At 40.1% G+C, this 19,235-nt stretch overlaps 1 protein-coding gene across 2 annotated transcripts in view; it reads right to left on the reverse strand.

Annotated features, from left to right (window-relative positions):
* Positions 1 to 831: 831 nt before the first annotated feature.
* Positions 832 to 19,235, reverse strand: part of LOC121930443 (casein kinase I) — a 62,576-nt gene continuing 44,172 nt past the window's right edge. For both annotated transcript variants that reach the window (XM_042466752.1, XM_042466751.1), the window contains exons 6-11: positions 13,338 to 13,508; positions 10,088 to 10,236; positions 7,540 to 7,732; positions 7,020 to 7,159; positions 4,819 to 4,884; positions 832 to 2,388 (exon numbers count right to left, since the gene is read on the reverse strand). In XM_042466752.1, coding sequence (XP_042322686.1) covers positions 4,852 to 4,884; positions 7,020 to 7,159; positions 7,540 to 7,732; positions 10,088 to 10,236; positions 13,338 to 13,508 — 686 coding nt within the window. In that variant the 3' untranslated portion in view covers positions 832 to 2,388; positions 4,819 to 4,851. The remainder of the gene's footprint in view (positions 2,389 to 4,818; positions 4,885 to 7,019; positions 7,160 to 7,539; positions 7,733 to 10,087; positions 10,237 to 13,337; positions 13,509 to 19,235) is intronic.

Here is a 19,235-nt window from a genome sequence, read left to right on the forward strand (position 1 = left end):
CTCACTGGTGGAGATTAGAGCAAGACGACACTTTTGATAGTTGGAGCACCTGGGTGCAGTGCATACCTAACTGCTGTTCTTGCTTTAGGGTGGTCATCTTAATTTTTTTATGTATTGAATGTTGCTTCTAGAGTTTTATCATATGTTTTGTATTTTTCATTAAACTTTTATATGCTTTGTGAGGGCTTTTACCCTGAAAAATGGACCATAATCTATTCTAAACACTGTTGATGTCACTTAGCACAAATATAGTCAGTCCTCTGTATCTATGGATTTTTTATCCACCGATTCAGACAGAACTCACTGAAGAATCAGACACTTTTAATGTCTGAAATGAACTTAACGTTATCCTAAATGTTTGCTTTTTATTCGTGACAACTGTGCTGTTCTATGAGATGAAAAGGACTGAAGAACTAGAAGTGTCAAACTGTATTTATTTACATTGTGTTTGTTTACTGGCTAGGTATCAACCTAAAAAGAACCTGGTAAGGACTTCAGCACCAAATCTGAAGTTTCTAAACATTCTTCTTTCCTTAAATTCAAAACACAGATTGCATGTTTTAAAGAATGTTGCATTTCATACAGTTGTTCCTGTATCACATCAAGCTCAATGATAAATCTGAAATCCAGATTAGTGTTATTTTTAGGTATGCAAGTGGTGTACATTCTCTTCCCAGCCAATCTTTTTCCTGGAACTTGGAAACAGAGCAGGGGAAGGATATATGTAATGTTATACTTCCTACATGACATTCCCACAGCCAGGGGGATGGCAAGGAAAATAGTGGTGATAGGGGTGGGAGAAAGATGAGTAAAAAAAGACAGATGCTTCAATCACTTTATCATTTTCTACTTTATTACTTCAAATTAACAACCACAATAAAGCTCAAAAAAGTCCAATATTTACACAGGAAAAAAGTACAAAATCCCCCCCAAAGTTCTTCAACGTTTTTTCAGTTTTTTTAAAATTACAAAGTAATAAAAAGTTTTTTTACTTTAATTAAAAAAAAAGGAGAGAGAGGGAGACAGTCAGCAGGGTAAATAAATTAGGGGAAAAACAAAACAAAACAAAAAACAGTTGTGTGTTAAATAGAAAGAATAAAGAGAACCAAAAAGCCAAGCCCCACCCGCTTCCAATGGTTCCATAATGTTCAACATTAAAAAAAATGTGCCAAGTTAGAGCCTGGAGGGCATGGTGACAACTGATCCCATGCAATACTCAGGATGGTTTTCTTGAATTAAAACCTAAAATGTAAAAACAATAATGGGACAAAAAAAGGGAAGTGGGAGAAACCTTTCTGTGAGGGGAGGTTGTGCGTCTGAGGCTGGGGTTGTCTTTCAAAAATTGATGATGCCAGGAACAACCTCAACAATGAAAACCAACTAATCTCCCCCCTCCCCCCGACATTTGACATACCCCCCTCCCTTTTCTTCAACATCTTCCCCATCTCCTGAGGAAGTTTAAAAAGTAAAAAGAAAATGAAATATATAAAACTAAACACGTACAAACAGGGGTTTGTTTTCAAGAGAGAGAACCCCCCCACACACTGCTTGCCAGAGAAGCAGGTTACATTTCTACGTCCTTCACATTTGCTCCTGCTTTGCACAGCACACATCTTTTACCCACAGGCACACCCTGCACACATAATTGCCACTATGCCACTATTGTTTGCCTTTATTGGTATGCCTGTGGCATCTCCCAACTGGCTCATGAATGCATGCAGTGGGGCAGTGGTGTCCTCCAGGGAAAGAAAGCATGAATACACTCAGTAGGCTCCTTCAGCCGTTCCCCTCCCCAAGAGGCAAGCACCCACTCAAAACTACAGTTAGCGTTCATTCTGAAATGAATGTGAAGCCACCTACTCAGGGCTAGGATTTTAAAAATCTCCTGTAAACCTTTTCTTCTCCCATGCCTCAAATATTTTAAAAGGATACTGGAAACCATGTCATCTTTGACAAACTGAACTTAAAAAACAAACAAACCCACAGAATCAGGGAATTGGTATTTTGTTTTGAATGATCCAAAACACATTTCCCACCCACCCACCGGCAAAAAACAAAAAAATGGGGGAGTAGAAAGCAGGATTGGCTGGCCATGGTCTGCTGGCGTGAGATGGGGCAAGGCCTATGAGAAGAAGCTGCACCACAGCAGCAGAGAGGTGTTGTTTTTTTCTGCAAGGCTCCTGCGTTGTTGACTTGTTGAAGGCAATTGGGCTTGGGAACGCAGTCAGCGATCTCAGAAAAGACATAAACACCAGCAAAGGGCAGCTCCTCTCCTCGTGGCTGGCGGGAAAAAAGTTGTTGGTTTTTTTGTTGTTTTTTTTCCTTTTTTAAATTTGTTTTTTTTTTTTTTGCTATTTTGTTTTTTAAAAGAAAAATACAGTGAAGACACTAGAAAAAAAGAAAGAAAGAAAAAGAATATTGTTAAATATTTTCCTTTCCCAGTACTTAGGTCACTGGATGCCTTATTGCAAAGGTATAATTACTTGTGCAACTGCACAGTTCCTCTTGTGAAATTCCCATCTGTATGATGGTTACACAAGGGAAAACTACTGTAGACTGTGCCATTAAACTGTTTTAGATTTAAAATTTATAACAGTATAAAGAGTACCCCACATTTTGTGCTATCAGCTTCAAAATATATTGACAAGAAAGGCATGTACTATTTTACAGGTTGGAAAGCAACCAGAATAAGTTAAAGATGCTTGTCTCATTAATGCTAAAAATGTCAGATCAAGGTGGGTGGGGGACTCTTTCCTCTTCTAACAAAAACTCTATCCACATATCAAGAAAAGCTGAATTAAAGCAGAAGGTACTGTGATTTTATTATGAGGTATTCCCCACATATTTTCCTGTTAATCTTTGAAAACTTAAGGACTAGAAACTTGATTTAGAAAAGTAAGCAAAATGAAAACAGAGATACTCAGGATGCTGACTTCTGTATTCTGCATGCTGTGCACCAAAACTGCAGAAGTGAAATAACACCAGGTGAAAAGGTTGAAACAGCCTTTCACACAAGGAGTTTTCCTACTCTTGTGGTTTTATTATTAAATTTTGTTTTTAAGTCAATATGTTTATATTATAATAATTTTGTATTATTACTATCACCAGTAGATGGAGAGCAATCCTTCCTTCAACCATTATATCCCCCTTTTCCTTTTTCTGCACATATGCCTAGAAGCTTTCAGAAAAGAGAGCAGGTTGGCAGGTGGTTTTACATTTTGCCCAGCTACCTGCTTTTGCTGCTGATCTTTAAAAAGGAAAGATGAAGGGACTATGCTACTGTCTGATAACCTTCAGAACGTATGCGGACTGGGGAAAACAGTGGGAGGGACCTGGGATGTACATGTTGCTTTATGTTCTTATTCTGTAAGGGGCATACGTGTGTTTCTCCTATTGCTAAAATGGAAGCTATGACAATGTGGTGTGAAGATCAAGTGTAACCTCTGCCTTTGACATTTTTCAGGCTTGTTTTTTATCCTTTAAAACTAGACAGGCCCTTCTGGCAACCATTTTGTGATGGTAATCATGACAGATTCATTTCTAAATACAGCCAATGCTCCTCCCAAAGGTTAGAAGCCCCTACACCAATACAGTTTAGATATGCAAACTGTAAAAGGTAATCTCAAGATCTTTGTAAAATATTCTTTTCTGACCACTCCAGCATTAAAGACACATACTTCTTGGGAGTTTTCTACCAGATCCACATAGATTTTTAAAAACCTGTCTAACAGACAGTATTGTCTCATGTTTGAGAAAATACTTCATTGCCCAATTTACAGTGCTCTTGTCTTAAGTTTGAACTATGATTGACTACAGTATGATACATTTAGGTGACTTTAGGTATGAAGAAGCAGGAATTAAACCACATTCCCCTTAATTTGCTGGTTTCCTCCATACTCTGTGCCAGGAACAGGGAACATATAGCTCTGTAGAGGGTGCAGAACTTAAACTCCCATCATGCCTCATAATTAGCTTTGTTAATTAGGACTGATAGGAATTAAAGTCCAAGAACACCTGGAGTGCCAAAGTTTCCCCATTTTTGCTCTACTCCAAAGACACGGAAAATACTTCATCTGAAATGGAGATCTTGTATTTCTCAATACCCCCTATGTGTCAAGGACAGGCACCCTATTTGTGCCCACTGACTACATTTCTTTCTTTCTCTCCTGGAAACATGCCAGTAATCAACAACCAATGGCTTCTGGACTGGAACTGGTCTAGAGGCCATTAATTTATCACTTATCCAGCCAGTTATTCATACCCAAGAACATAAAAGGTAGTAGCACTTTATTTAATAACAAAGCACACTGGTTCCTTAAGAATGAAAAAGTGGAAGCCTACTACTCAAGACTGAACCCTACAATGGCTGGGTACATCTAATGCCAGATTCTAGAAGTAGTGTAAATCCATCTCCTGATATCTTAGTATCCCATAATCACTATCTTAATATTCTTAGGGTTTCATGTTGTCACAGTCCTACATTGTAAAGTTTGCTACATCACAGCACACTATACCTAAATAGTTATGCCCACCATTGTAGGAAAATTGTTCTGGAACATGGGTCTGGCAAAATCCTTTTACAGAGTTTGTTCCAGAGTATGTTTCCAAGACAGAGTATGTTTGAATCTTCTACCACAGATTTTTGGTCACTGCTCACTGACTGTCCTGTTTTTCTGACTACAGGGAATTATCCTTGGAGTAAATGTAAAAATGAAGAAAAAGCATGCTGAACCACCTAGCTCAGCTAACTCATAATTCTGATGCAAAAAACCAACCAACCAACAAGCCCAACAAAAAAACACCAAGACAGACACTCACCTAAGCAAACACTGGTCCGGTGGAATCCACTTTTCATTTCCCGAGGTGATCAAATGGCACACTTGTCTGTAAACAAACAGTCATAGAAGTGAGTAGGCTACAGAGAACAACCACATAAAGGGCAAAGTGGATTGGGGGAACAAAGACTGCACAAGAGTTTCATCTCATCAGAGCACAAAGAAGTTATTTCTGTATTGCGTCTCAGAATGGCTAGTGATCATACTGGGTGGGAAATACTAGGGTTAAAGTCCAAGAAAGTAATAATTTTAAGTTCTGCTCTTAACGGGTTGACTAGGAATATATCCCACTATCAAGAACATGGGAAGAAAATGTTCATACTTTCAACCTTATGCCCAAATGTACTTAGCTATGCCTGAGTCTCCATTCTCCACAGATGACTGGCTAACAGACTACAGACAAGAGCATAAGTGGGAGCAACGGTGAGAAAGGAGGATCCCAGAGCTGAGATGTCACATATCAATAGGGTGTCCCCATCCTTGACTGATCAGGCTTACAATCTGAAGAATGAGGCAGTATCCCACCTACATACCAATCCAGTGATTGCAGCAAGAAATATCATCATCATCATCATCATCATCATCATCATCATCATCATTTTACATCCCTCCTTTCTCCCAATAATGGGACTCAAGAGGGCTAACAAAATATTAAAACAATACAGATTAATAGCACTACAAAAGTTAAATGACAGTATAAAATATACAATCAAAAATCACATTAAAACAATTAAAAATATTAAAATACATTAACAACAATAAAAAGTAAAACCAGCAGCACAAAAATGTTTTAATCTGCTACCAGAAGGAGAGCAAGGATGGAGGTCATCCTGGCCTCTCTGGGGAGAGAATTCCAAAATCTGATAGCAGCCACTGAGAAGGTCCTCTCCCTTGTTCCCACCAAATGAGCCTAAGAAGGTGGTGGGATAGGGAGGAGGGCCTCTCCAGATGATCTTAACCCAAATGGACTTGTACGGGGACATCTGGTCCTTCAAATAGCCTAGACACAACCCATATAGGGCTTTACAGATCAAAACTCCGAATTGTGCCAAAAAATGGACCAATAGCCAGTGGAGCTGCAGCAACAAGGGAGTTCTCTGCTCTCTGTAGCCAGCCACATTTAACTACCTGGCCTGCACCTCTTAGGGCCAGCTGGTTTCTGAGTACTTTTCAAAGGCAGCCCCATATAGAGCACTTTACAGTAATCCAAACATGATGCAACCAATGACATGCACAAGATCTGACTTCTCCAGGAACGAGTACAATTGGTGAACTAGCTTGAACTGCGCAAAAACACTCCTAGTCACTGCCAAAACCTGGGCCTCCAAGCTCAGTGTTGAATCCAAACTGCAAACCTGCATTTTCAGGGGGATCGTAACCCCATCTAACACAGGCTAAGTCTGTATTCAGAAAAATTTAAAGGAAAAAAAAAACTAAAATAAGTAAAAATACCTATACAGAAAAAAAAAAGCACATTCATCTATATTTTTGTAAACTCAAGCACTCATTACTACAACAGGACTACCCTGGAAGAGGATTAGGAAATTTGTCTTCTGCTGATATGAGCAGACAAATGTGCATAAATCCACCGTGCAATAATTACAATGGCTATCTGTTGGCTTCCAGGCACAATATAAGGTGCTATTATTAATCTCTGAAACTGGCAATGGCTGCAAATGATACATATTCTGGGAAACAACACCGGACTAACAGTCATGGTGTTCTTTGCTGAACATATTTGGGTGATGGGACTTACATTTGTGACAGTGGACTTCACAGAAAGGTTCAGACTAAAAAAACTGTTTATTACTCTGGGTCTTGGGCCCTGGTTGTGTTGCACAGAGAGGCAGGATATAAATGATGATGATGATGATGATGATGATGATGATTAACTACTACTGCTACTATAGTTCAACTTTCCTAGTCTTCTGGCTGAGCTGGCAAAATTTTTAATTAGAATCTGGAATTTAATAATTTCTACCATTTTGTGCAAAGATGTAATAGCTATTCTTTTCAGTGAAGAATATTTTGAAGCAGCCCCACACAGAACCAGAAGTGAGTGCTCGCATCCACTAGTGTTACCAAATTAATGATAGTTTGCTTAATCCAAGGGTTAATTAAGTCATTCTGTATGATCCATTCAATGCAAGCAGGTGTAGGCCAACGACTTCAACAGAAACCTACCTGTGATGCTGAAATTCGTGACACCTCTTGCCGTCCTGTGAGGTCAGATGAGGAGATGTTGGCAGGGGCTCCTCGGTGTAACCTCATGCTGACCTTCCGCTCCCTGTCCACTCGTGAAATCGCCCTGGGGGATGTGTTTCCTAAAATGAAGGGATGGATATTTATAACACCAATGTTTTGAAGAGTAATATAAAAGAGAAAATGACAGAGGACCCTAGGTATTTATAATCTAATTCTAACAGTGGGACAGACAAAGGGGGAGGGAAATGAAAAAGGAAGAGCATCAGATGAGGAGGAATGGATTAGCCAGTATAGTACAGTGATTACAGTGCTGGTCATGATTTGGGGGATCCAGTTTTAACCATGAAAATCACTGGCTGACCTTGGTGATGCTTCAGGCTGACCTATCTTACAGTGCTGTGCTGCTGGGGGTAGGGTGGGGGGCAGGAGGAGAGCCACATTCACCACCTTGCTCATTGGAGGAAAAGTAAAGCATGCATGCCACCTTTCCGTTACTAACCAGACTGCTGGATGCGGGAGGTGGGTGTGGACGCCATGGGCTCAGCAACATTGCGGAGGCGGTTAGCTGTAGCTCCGGCAGGAGGTCCAGGTGGCAGTGCCCGTGTGGCAGAACCTCGCAGTTGCCCCATCCGTTCCTCGCGCTCATGTTCTCGCCGCTCCCGATCCATGTCCTCAGGATTCCGGGCTGCCCCCTGGAATATCAAATTCCCCATTTTAGCAGCAACCAAAAAAGGAACAAATCGCTTACATAATTCATGTGTACATAGTAAATTGCAATACTAATTAGACAGACTGAAATAGGAAATCTGCCCCTGAATTCCACATATTGAACCCTGCAGAAGAATTTCCATGATTTGTTTTTCAGTGTCCTTTCTGTTTCTTCCTTACTGGGAAAGGTTATGTATTCCTAATGCCCCTTCCTCTAATGCTCAGCTTTCATTTTCTGTTAGCCACTACCTTTTTCACTACCTGTCATGAAGAAGGGGAAAACTTGTAGGCAATATTCTAGGAGAAGGCTGTAAGAAGGTGCTGTATTGTTTTTAAATTGTACTGTTTTGATTTTTAAGAAAATATTTTAAAAGTTTATGTTCTAAATTGTTTTAAAATTGTTAATGGATTAATTTTATTTTAGGATTGTAATTATTTTAATTTGCAAGATCCCCCAAGTCCCAATCTTGGAGGGGGGGAGAAGTGGGATACAAACAAAGATGATAGTAAGAGCAGCAGCAGCAGCAAGAAGAATATTCTACACCAAAAGGTGTATTGAACCAAAAAGTTCAGTCAACATTAGATTTCCTCTACCTTCCATTCCTCTGGCTATAAATTACAACAACACTTGGGTGACTGACAAGAACTTGGAACTTAGAACTTGTTAATTTAAATGTTGCTTAAATTGAGTATTTTAGAAAACATGGTTCAGCTTTTGGACCAACCTACAATGGTACCCTAATATATTCACTCTTAAGCTCTTGTATCACAAAACTGCTATCAGCAATTTCCAAAGTTTGGAAATGTTCCTGATGATAATTCCCAGATTCTCTCCATCAGCATGACCAGTTCAAGGATCATGGTAACTGATCCAAAAAAGTAATCTCTCCAAGCTCTCCCACAGCCTAATAAGAAGCTATGCAGAATGTGGCAGTGTTTGTAAGGCAGTATTTAGCCCAAGTTTGTGATTTTAAGCAGTTGTTTTCAAGTTTCTTCATACAGCCAGCCATAAAGGGTTCTGACTGCTTTTTACAAGGAAAATAGTAAGCCAGGACTGAAGGACATGGAATTCTACACCAAATTAAGTATTTTTTTTATTGCATAAAGCAACTGCATATATGCAAGAACACACATTCTAGTAGTGGTGCCTCGGGTTACGAAAATAATTCGTTCCGCGGCCGCTTTCGTAACCCGAAAAGCCTTCGTAAGCCGAAAACCCATAGGCGCTAATGGGGAAAAAGCCGCGGCTCTGCCGCGGCTCCATTTAAAATAGCGCCGGAGTTTTTTCGTAACCCGAAAAAACTTTCGTAACCCGAAACAATAAATCCCTATGGGATTTTTTCGTATCCCGAAAAATTCATAACCTGGGTATTTCGTATCCCGAGGTACCACTGTACTAAAGTGCAAAAGCAGCATGGTTATTCCTCTCATTCTTGTTATTACTATTTATTTTATTTTGTTTTACTGGACTGAACAAGAAATACTGGTTCATTTTTAACATAAAATGAAAACTTATTATTATTATTATTATTATTATTATTTATATAGCGCTGTGGATTTACACAGCACTGTACATACAAGACAATAACATTGATAAAAATGAAAACTACCAATGGCATACATTCTACAAAATACATATAAAACAGCAGACATATAAAACAACAACTCTACGATTCTATGATTCTAAGATAGAATTAGATAAAATAAGGAGGCAAGAACATAAAGTATCAAATAAAGTAAAATATCAGATAACAATCGGATAAACAGCCACACAATGCCTGGGAACGCTTCCCTGAACAATATAGTCTTCAACTCAGTTTTGAAACTGGTTAAAGAAGTGCTGACCCTTGCTTGTGGGGGAAGGAGGTTCCAGGAGTGAGGGGCAGCAAGTGAGAAGGGATGAATTCAGGATGGGGCAGTGGAGAGCGTTGGCTGGGTCAGCAGACTTTGACTCTCTACTACCCCATCCCGGATTTGTCTCTTCTCACTTGCTGCCCCTCACTCCTGGAACCTAGTAATATGCTTAATACTTGAAGCATATTAAGTTCTAATGGAAGAGGATTCTACATAGTAGGTAGAATTACAGCTTGTTACTATGTGCATTTGTAGTTGTTATGTGCCTTCGAATTAACTCCAGGTTATGGTGACAGTATTGTTTTCTTGACAATATTTATTCAGAGGTGGTTTGTCATTGCCTTCCTTTGAATATGATCAATAGCACTTGATATTCTCTAGACGAGGTCTCCATTACACGTAGTAACCAAGGTAGAATCTGCTTAGCTTCCAATACTGGTCAGGATCTAGTGCATACTAGAAATCTCAAAACTACAGTTACTTACAAATTTAAGCATGTTCCAGTCAAACACGTAGTCATACGAGAAACCCTGGCGGTGAAAGAGATTACGAAACAGCTGCCTCAGATAAGAGTAGTCTGGTTTGTCGTCAAATCGCAATGAACGGCAGAAGTTGAGGTATGTTGAGAACTCAGCTGGAAGAAAAGAAGGGAGAGAGGAGTTATCAGTACAGTACTATCTGAAAAAGTCACTGCTATTCCCCCATTGCCTTACTTAACACTTCATTTTATAAATCCTGAGAACATTATTCCAGGGAAGTAAGATGTATATATGCTCATTCTGAGCATGAAAGTTGGTCTATTAAACTCACTGAGGTAAATCCCTGTTCGTTCTACATTTAGTTAATTTTCAAGCCAAGACCAAATTCACTATGAATTTTTCTCCCACACTAAGCTTGAGATATTTTCACTGCCAGGAGAAAAGTAATGTTGTCTTGGACTTTGAAGACTCATTTAAAGTGGTAACTTGTATATAACTATCCTCTTTTTTTTCTCCAGTCCACCAAAAAAACCACTTCAACATACAACTCACAATTCACCCTTCTTTCCCAAACACAGAAAAATAAGCTGCAGTTAAACTAATATGCCATCCCTCTGACAGCAGTATTATTCCCACTTTCACAGAACATAGGGGTACAAACCGGTACGTCCCTTCTTCTCTAATCTAAAGGACAGGCCATCTTAGTTTGGGGCTTAAATACTGACAACTACATGCAAGTGATGTTACGCAATTATTAGCTAGCAAAAATTTTTTGCATTCACTCATGACATAACATTAACTAGCAATGCTATAACTGCCTTCACCACTGTGGCACTCACAAACTTGTTGCGCCTACCATAGAATCATAGAGTTGGAAGAGACTGCAAGGCCCATCCAGTCCAACCCCCTACCATGCAGGAAATCTAAATCAAAGCATCCCCGACAGATGGCCATCCAGCCTCTGCTTAAAAACCTCTAAGAAAGGAGATTCCACTACACTCCAAGGGAGTTTGTTCCACTGTCGAACAGCCCTTACTGTCAGGAAGTTCCTCCTAATGTTGAGGTGGAATCTCTTTTCCTGTAGCTTGCATCCATTGCTCCGGGTCCTAGTCTCCCTCCTCAATATGACATCCCTTCAAGTATTCTTTTTCTTTCTTGTTTTATACTTGATGGCTAGGCAGGCTGCAAAGTGAAGCACTGGCTTCAAGTCATCCAGCCACCTTTCATTTCCCAGAAAGCCTCTAGGCAATTTCTCAGTGTAAAGGAGGAAATGAGGGGTGAGGGGAAGGCAACGTTTGTTAAGTAGGAGGGAAAGCCTGTAGATGACAGTGAGTGGCTTTTGGAGGTAGTTGGGAGGAGGTGCTGAATTATGCACAATATGATGCATGAGTCATCCAGAACATGATGCAAGGTGCATGATGGTCAAGGGAGGGTGAATGATAAAATAAAGAGGACCCATGGGGGCCCATGATCCTGGGAGAGGTTTGAGTGTCTGGTCCTATATGACAACATTTGGTTAACAGTACAATTGGGGGAGGGCTGGCAGAAGAACAAAATGATTCAGAAAAGCCTTAGCTGGGTTAGTTGTCAAGTTAGGGGCTGTACACACAGCCCCTAAGGGACAGTGTGATGCCCGACACCGCCCCTTTTCTAGCCGGATCAGGGCCACGGCAACCTCACACTGAGGCCCCGGTCCGGCCTTCCAGGGCGCTCCTTCAGCACTCTATACGGTGCTCCTTTGGCGCTGTATCATGTGGACGCAGCGCTGGAGGAGCACCATGATCCTGTGAGCCGTGTGGAGTGCTGCTAACATCATAGCACCCTGGGGGTGGAGTCAGGGTATGTATCACGTGGATGCAACACCTCGACTAGGTCCCCAGGCCGGCCTTAATGGCCGATCTGAAGAGCCTCTTAGTTAACTATGCCCATCACTATTTTGCTTTCTGTGAAATGAGTCTTACTGTTGTGAGTTATGTGGGGTTCAAATATGATATTTCTGGTTCAATGTCAATATCTGCCTTCCACTCAGTTGCAGCCTAAGTCACTTCTCTTTTATAACTAGACAAGTCTCCCTAGCAGTTATTTTGTGGTAATCCTATCCACAGTCTTCAAGTTTCTAAACTGATCCACAGGACAAAGGCAGCTGGGAACCCCATGTACCACAGCTTAGTTGAGTACTCCTTATGTATGCCTGAACCTATAGATATGAAGTCTTTCCTTATAACCTAGAGGGCAGAGCAGGGCTACAGAAATTCAACTTAGTTCCTCTTCATAAATGAAGATATTATCTGCAATTTTCACTGTATTGTTAGAAAAAAACAATTCTTTCTGTGCAGTTCTTACATGGTATTCGCACATTTCAAAGTGTTTCAGGGAACTGTTCTATGCAGAAATATTTATCAGGTTTTTTAGCAGGAAAACTTGGGAGGGGTTTTGAGCAAGAGACAATTTTTGGACAAAATGTACATTTTTTTATGCACAACGTTTTATATTGCCATTTCTTTTATGCAAAATGTGTGTGGGGTTTTGTACAAACCCCACATCTTTCACATAAAAACACTGTTTCCAGACAGCCACATTATTGTTTTGTGTGTGTGCCAGTGTTGTTTGCACACAAAGCCCCCCAACAATTCTGCACACAAAGAAAACTGGAAGTGGTGGGGGGTATGCAAAAATTTTCCCTCAGAAAACCTATCTGTATTTCTATGTAATGTTTGTGAAATACAGTACATCAGTATGGGTGAATGCTTCGTAAACTGCACAGAATAGTCACCACTGTGATATCCCTTCCAAGTGTCAGGAAACCTATTTATCAGCCAGAAAATAAATAACAGAAAACAGTCCTTCCACCCAATGCAGAGGCCCCTGATAGAAGCTTGTCTTATATTTATGCAGTGGAGTGCCTCACTCAGTGGTAACTCAGCTAATGTTTTTAGATGGCCACTAGAGGCAGTGTTTGTTCAAAGACTACACTTATGGATCCCATATTTTGCATTTAGGGGACAAACAGTTCTGGCTCCTAAGTTCACAGCAGGTTCACACAGCATCTGTGAAGATTATGACTATAAATCTGAATCTGTTTATGACACACACAGAGGCGATCTCTAAGAAAAGCTGGAACATGCAGAACTTAGAAACACGGCTTTTACTAGGAGTGCAAAACCCAGAATTCTCCAACCTGCAAGGCCAATGACAGCACATGCAAAAGAACGTACACACACACAGAGAGAAATACAGGGGTGCTTAAAAGTCTTACAAGGGTAGCCTTTGCAGAGCACCTCGATGGGTGTTGACATCTTCTTCTCACTGATGCGCTCATACTTCTGGCGCTTAGTAGCAGCCTTCAGGCCTTGCCAAGGCAGTGAGCCAAGGTTGAAGTACATCAGCACATAGCCTAAGCTCTCCAAGTCATCACGGCGACTTTGTTCTGGAAAGAGATGGATATATACAGACATGAGCAGAGATGTTCCAGCAACAGCAAAAACAACGTAATAAAGAAGGGGAGAAAAACAAGACAGTGACAAAGGAAAGCTCCAGAATACAGACGCTGGCCAATCCTGCCAAGAATCCAAACATTTATTTATACTGTATTTGCAATGTGTGTTTAGTGCTCCTTGCTGCTGAGAAATTTCTGTGGAAATTTCAGCTTCAGGCAAGGCATTATTTGTTGTGCAACTCCACAGGAGGGCAGAAAAAACACTGAATTTGGTAACTGTACACAAATCATCCCAAGTGCTCAGCTTTCATTTTTAAAAAAGTTAAAACCCTTATAACTGCAAAGAGGATTAAAACAGTATGTGTAACATCATGTGAAACCACTGTAGCCAGGGGAGAGTACAAAGAGAATAGGAATCCAATGTTTGCCCTGCTACACTGGCAGAAGCCAAGTTGATACAATCAGATCTGAATACAGTACTTTTAAAAATTTGTTTTGTTTTGCACAGGATTTGAAAGAAAAGCACACAATGCCATGCCTATTTGCTTGAAGGGTGGGACCCACCCACATATCTCAGATCTTATGGTCAAACCACAATTTACAGGAGAAATGTCTAGCTTTGGCCTTGACCTTCCTCATTTTACAGAGCAGTCACTATTTAAATGTAAGGACATTTTTTTTAAAATACACAAACAGCAGCTTCAGGACATTAATCTTCTTAGGAATGACTGCTTCAAGAGTGGCACTACCAATCAGATTTTTATGCAATTTGAAATTTCTTCTCCATTTCCATAACAAATAATTTGGTTTCACAATGACTACAGGAAACCCTCTTTTTAAAAGACCATCCTCTAATCTGTCTTTTCATTTATGCATAGTTTAAATTAGACAATCTCAGAGTGTCCACAAGTCTGAGTAGCAAAGTGTACTGATATTTTTGTTCAGTAATGAAACTTTCCTTTGATAAATAAAATTAAAAAGACAGGACCACTTTCGTTTGCATATAGCGGTAAAGAAATAAATATATGTGTTTGTTTTGAATTGTTTGTCCCAACTAGACAAGGCCCTGTGAGTTAATGGAATTAATTAAGTGTTGACTTAACCAAGCCCCCATTGATTCAATAGGTTTATTCCACTGGAACCAGCAACTGGATTTAGGCCTTCATTTGTTTAAAAGCCATACAAGGCCAAACTTGCTTTTTTGACTCAACCTAACATGGCTCCTGGTGTTTATCCTTCTGCTTTTTCAAGTTTGTTGTTGTTGTTGCTGCTATCTCAACATTTCAGTGGCCCACACCTTCTTCCTCAAACTCAAAGTTCTTCCCTAGCAGAAAACTGGTCAGTGTTAGAAAAACACAAGAATTGTAATCTTACAACACAAGAAACGTGTTAGTCTTAAAAGGAACTGAAAAATATCCTCTGTTGTTACAACAGAATACTATTGAATTTAACTGTGAAACAGGATAGGGTTGACTAGTAAACAGTTAAGCACTCTTAAGATCACTGATATCTATGAACTTAAGCATTCTTTGATGATGGATTGGAGCCTTGATTTTTAGTATTTGTCCACTAGCACCCAGTTTGATCAGAAATCTTGATGTTTGAAGATATCCCTCCCTTATATCTATGCCATTTGCTTGTTGGGATCACATCAGAAAAACTGGAATAAAAGATTAAAGAAATAATCTAAATAAACTGAGAAATCACCCCCACGCCCAGCCGATAGCTTCTGGATGGAAAGGCTTAATTAAGTACACAATGTGAATAATATTCACTGTACTGTTAGCATAAAAGATAACAGTGTATAAGTGTTGTTTAAAAAAAACAAAAAACATGCTATTTATTACTATACAATCTTCTCTAGCACACTAACAATACAGTACAATTATTGGGAGTTTAAAGCAGGTATCTATCTTGTTCCAATTTTATTCTCATCACAGAGACACACACTGGCCAAGAAAGTAACCACAACCCAGGTAGGTTTTAAGCACCAAGAAATAGGTTCACCATCTTCAACTGTAGTACAGTAAAGCATCATTGTTGAATTAGGACACTGGAGGGTGGTTCAGATCTGTGCTCAGTCCACAAAGCTTAGCAAGTTAACCTGGACTATAGTTTTTTCTGCAGTTTTTTGGGCTATGTGGCCATTGTCTAGAAGAGTTTATTCCTGATGTTTTGCCAGCATCTGTGGCGAAACATCAGGAATAAACTCTTCTAGAACATGGCCACATTGCCCGAAAAACCCACAAAAGACTGTGGATGCCGGCCATGAAAGCCTTCAACTTAACCTGGACTGCTTATTTTCAATTTAATAAAACCCACAGATTGTTGGGGTGGGGTGGGGGGAACAAACAACAAGGAAAAGCTTGTATGCTACTCTGTGTTCTGAAAAGGAAGGGTATGATAGGAACAAACAAATAAGCCTAACCAAATGTCTAATCCCAGAATGTAACATGTTATAAATCAGTATTGTGCCCCTTTATCCTGGAGTCATATATTACAATTTTACAGTAATGAAAAAGGGAATGCATAGAGTCACCAAGTGTCATTTATTGAACAAAGGTTTCCCTTTATTTAATGGCCAGAAAATGTATTATATGAATATTGAGAAAGGTATCAAAATGCCATATTTTCATGCAGCCCTCAAACTACCTACAAAATGTCCAGGGGGGGGGTCCTGTTGTGAGCATGACTGGTGCCTGCTCTTTCCATTCAAAAATGAGAAGTACACCTGGTCTGGCAGCAGTAAAATGTCTCCTCTCATGATGTCTGCTGGCCTGCCATCACAAAATTTCCAAGGTTGCGGGGATTCCCATGAGATTTCAGATCTCATAGGAGCCTGGAACTCTCACAAGAAGCACTAATTCTCGAGACATGGCTTGTACAGTAATAGGTCTGTCTTGTGTGTCCCAGCTACTCTTGACTGCCCCTTAGTGCTATTTTCGAAATCTGGAAAGCAATATAACTTCAGAAAATTAGGCCTTGGACAGTGAGGGAAAGACAGATCTGGCCACACCAATTAGATCTGTTTAATCTATTTCCATATCACTGTGTGACTGGTTTAAAGGTCGTACAAGTATTTATTATTTTAGTTTTGTTTATGTTCTGCCTGTTCTCCAATGTTTTCTGGGCATTTACAGCAAAAAAACAAAAACAAAAGTGACTTCCAGACAGTTTCCTGTTGGGGGGGAGGGGGCTTCCTTAGGCCAAAATGCCCACACCCTCTGGGAGTGTCTGGAGCAAAAAAGAAAAAGAAGAATCCTTTTGTAGGGTATGTGTGACCCTCCAAGGTCTTGTGGAACAGTAGTTAATTGTTGGTACTGCAGCCACAATGTTGTGAGTTCGACCCCAGGGCTCACAGGTTGACTCAGCCTTCCATCCTTTTGTAGGTTGTTAAAATTAAAATGAGTGCTCAGGTTGTTGGGGGCAATTGGCTTACACACTGTAAACCACTTCAAAAGTGCTGAGTTCACTGAACGCAGGAGCATAGAAATATAAATAGCTATTGCTAGTCTGGGAAGTCCATGCAACCTCCTAGTGCCCAATGATTGCCCACTACTGGTTTAAGAGGTTAAACCAGTCAGCTGCTGCTCAGCATATACTTTCTTGAGTTATACAATCAACAAGCCATGGGAAAATTAGGGTGAAACTACCAAATAGTTGTAAGGGGTAAATGGAATGGATGACTTCCCAGAGTTTGAAATGTTAACTTTTTGAGCAGGTGCCAACATCCTTCAGTCAGCAGGCCTACTGACATATTCTTTCCAAGCTCCAGGACTGACAGACAAGGAGCTGGCGTCAAGAAGGGGTGTGGAAACAGTTCTTCTGCATATAACCTCCCATTAGGCTGCTCTGTCCCTAGCAGGTCTTGGTTCCAGTCGGGAGGGAGTCTATGAGAGAAATGCAGGAGCTAGCAGCAGACAGGGAAGTTCTCACCAATTCCACCCCACTCTTGAGTACTGCTTATTAGAGACCTATGTGAAAAGACATGGGCCTACAGTAGTGACATGCTGGTCCACCTGAACATCTTTGCCTTTTTTCTTTCATTGCAGCAAATGAAAACATTCAACTTGTGGTTCGATTACACCCCTAGCATGTTCAATCATTTCTCTCCTAGTCAGAGGAATATATCCCAAAATTGTAACCCCCTTTCATGAGTTATATGCTGCTGGTCCAGCTTGCAAACATTCATACATCATATGATGGTCTTCAATGAAAAGCACAGGAACTAGCAGCTGCTTCCAGAGTCTTCTATGCAATCAGGACACTGACTTGACTGAACATTTATTTGGGCAAAAAGCCAGGATATAAAATAAATTTGTGTGTTCTTTGCGGTACAGTAGAAAGGACCATGCCCATGCCCAAGGCCAAGGGCAGGGCTAAGGACACTCATTCACCAGTAACAGTGATACCCCTTTCATATGAACAACACATCAAGGTTTGTGTTACAGCCCTAACTTTAACAGGAGCAGTAAACAGTAAGGTGTTAGATGCATCAAAGGGAACAGATTTTTTAAAAGAAGTTGCTCAAATTAAAAATGGGACATTGATTTCCGCTTTCTCAATGAAGCCACTGACAAAGAACTGACAGTGAAAATCAAACACAACAAAGAATTCCATGGGCTTGACAAAAGAGTTAAACTACTCATAATGCAAACTGGTTTTATATAGAATCCAGTACAGTCCAACATCCTTGTTACTGAGTGATAAAAATAAAGAGAAACCTTTTACTTATTCCAGTGATCACAGCTTAGAAAATTTTTCGCCTAGTACTCTCAGAATCCCCCAGCCACCGTAGAATTAGTCATGTGAACAATGTGTCATTATTTTGGTATGAAATCATCTGTAGCTGCTAGACAGCCAGATAAACAGGAAGGGTCTAGGACCCTGCTGGGTATTCCTTGTCAGATGTGAGGGTATAACATAGGGAATCAATTACAAGCATGTGCAAAGAAATCACTGGTATATTTATACCCTACTCCAGTTATTCAGACAGGGTCTGTAATAGGCCCTTTCCTGGGCACCTTTGGATGTCTATTTCAGTTATCTTGAGCTCTAAAGGGTGCAGGAGAGGCTGAAAGTCATCTTCTGAGCATGCAAAAACTGATTGGAATGTATGAATCAAGGGGCTTCTTTGAAATGGCTCTTCCCAGTAACAAAACCTGCAGGGTCCAGCTGAAGGATCCACCCAAATCTTTACACCTATTTCTCATTCTCTTTTCCAGTTAATTTTCTTCAGATTTGAATAAATGCACACCCTGCCTATCCTCTGGATGGTGTAATGCTTCTACTTTGCATTCAAATGAAAATTATTTACATTCAGTTCAGGATACCATGGCTAAGTAAGTTCAACAGAATAGAGAATGTAGTTCTTTTCTTTCTCCCTAAAATCTTATGGGAAAAAAATGACAGAATAAAAACATACAATATCCCCTTAAGTCAGAGGAAAGATTGAGCACCCAAACCCATGAGGTCAACCAGACACAGTTGCTTATATTTATATAATCTTGCTAACTGCAGGATTTGTTGCCTTTTTTTAAAAAGAGTAATTGTAAATTTTTGTCAACCATCCAAATAAAAGCTTTACAGGTTCCAATTATAGTTCCTGTCTCGACTCTTCACAAGACTTTGGACAACCCACTCAGGCCTTTTCCATACCAAGTTCACCAAACCATTTTTCTTAAAAGATTTCAACAATTCAGGGCTGGTGTTAATGTA

The sequence above is a fragment of the Sceloporus undulatus genome, chromosome 5 (genome assembly GCF_019175285.1).
Source record: "Sceloporus undulatus isolate JIND9_A2432 ecotype Alabama chromosome 5, SceUnd_v1.1, whole genome shotgun sequence".
Classification (NCBI taxonomy): domain Eukaryota; kingdom Metazoa; phylum Chordata; class Lepidosauria; order Squamata; family Phrynosomatidae; genus Sceloporus; species Sceloporus undulatus.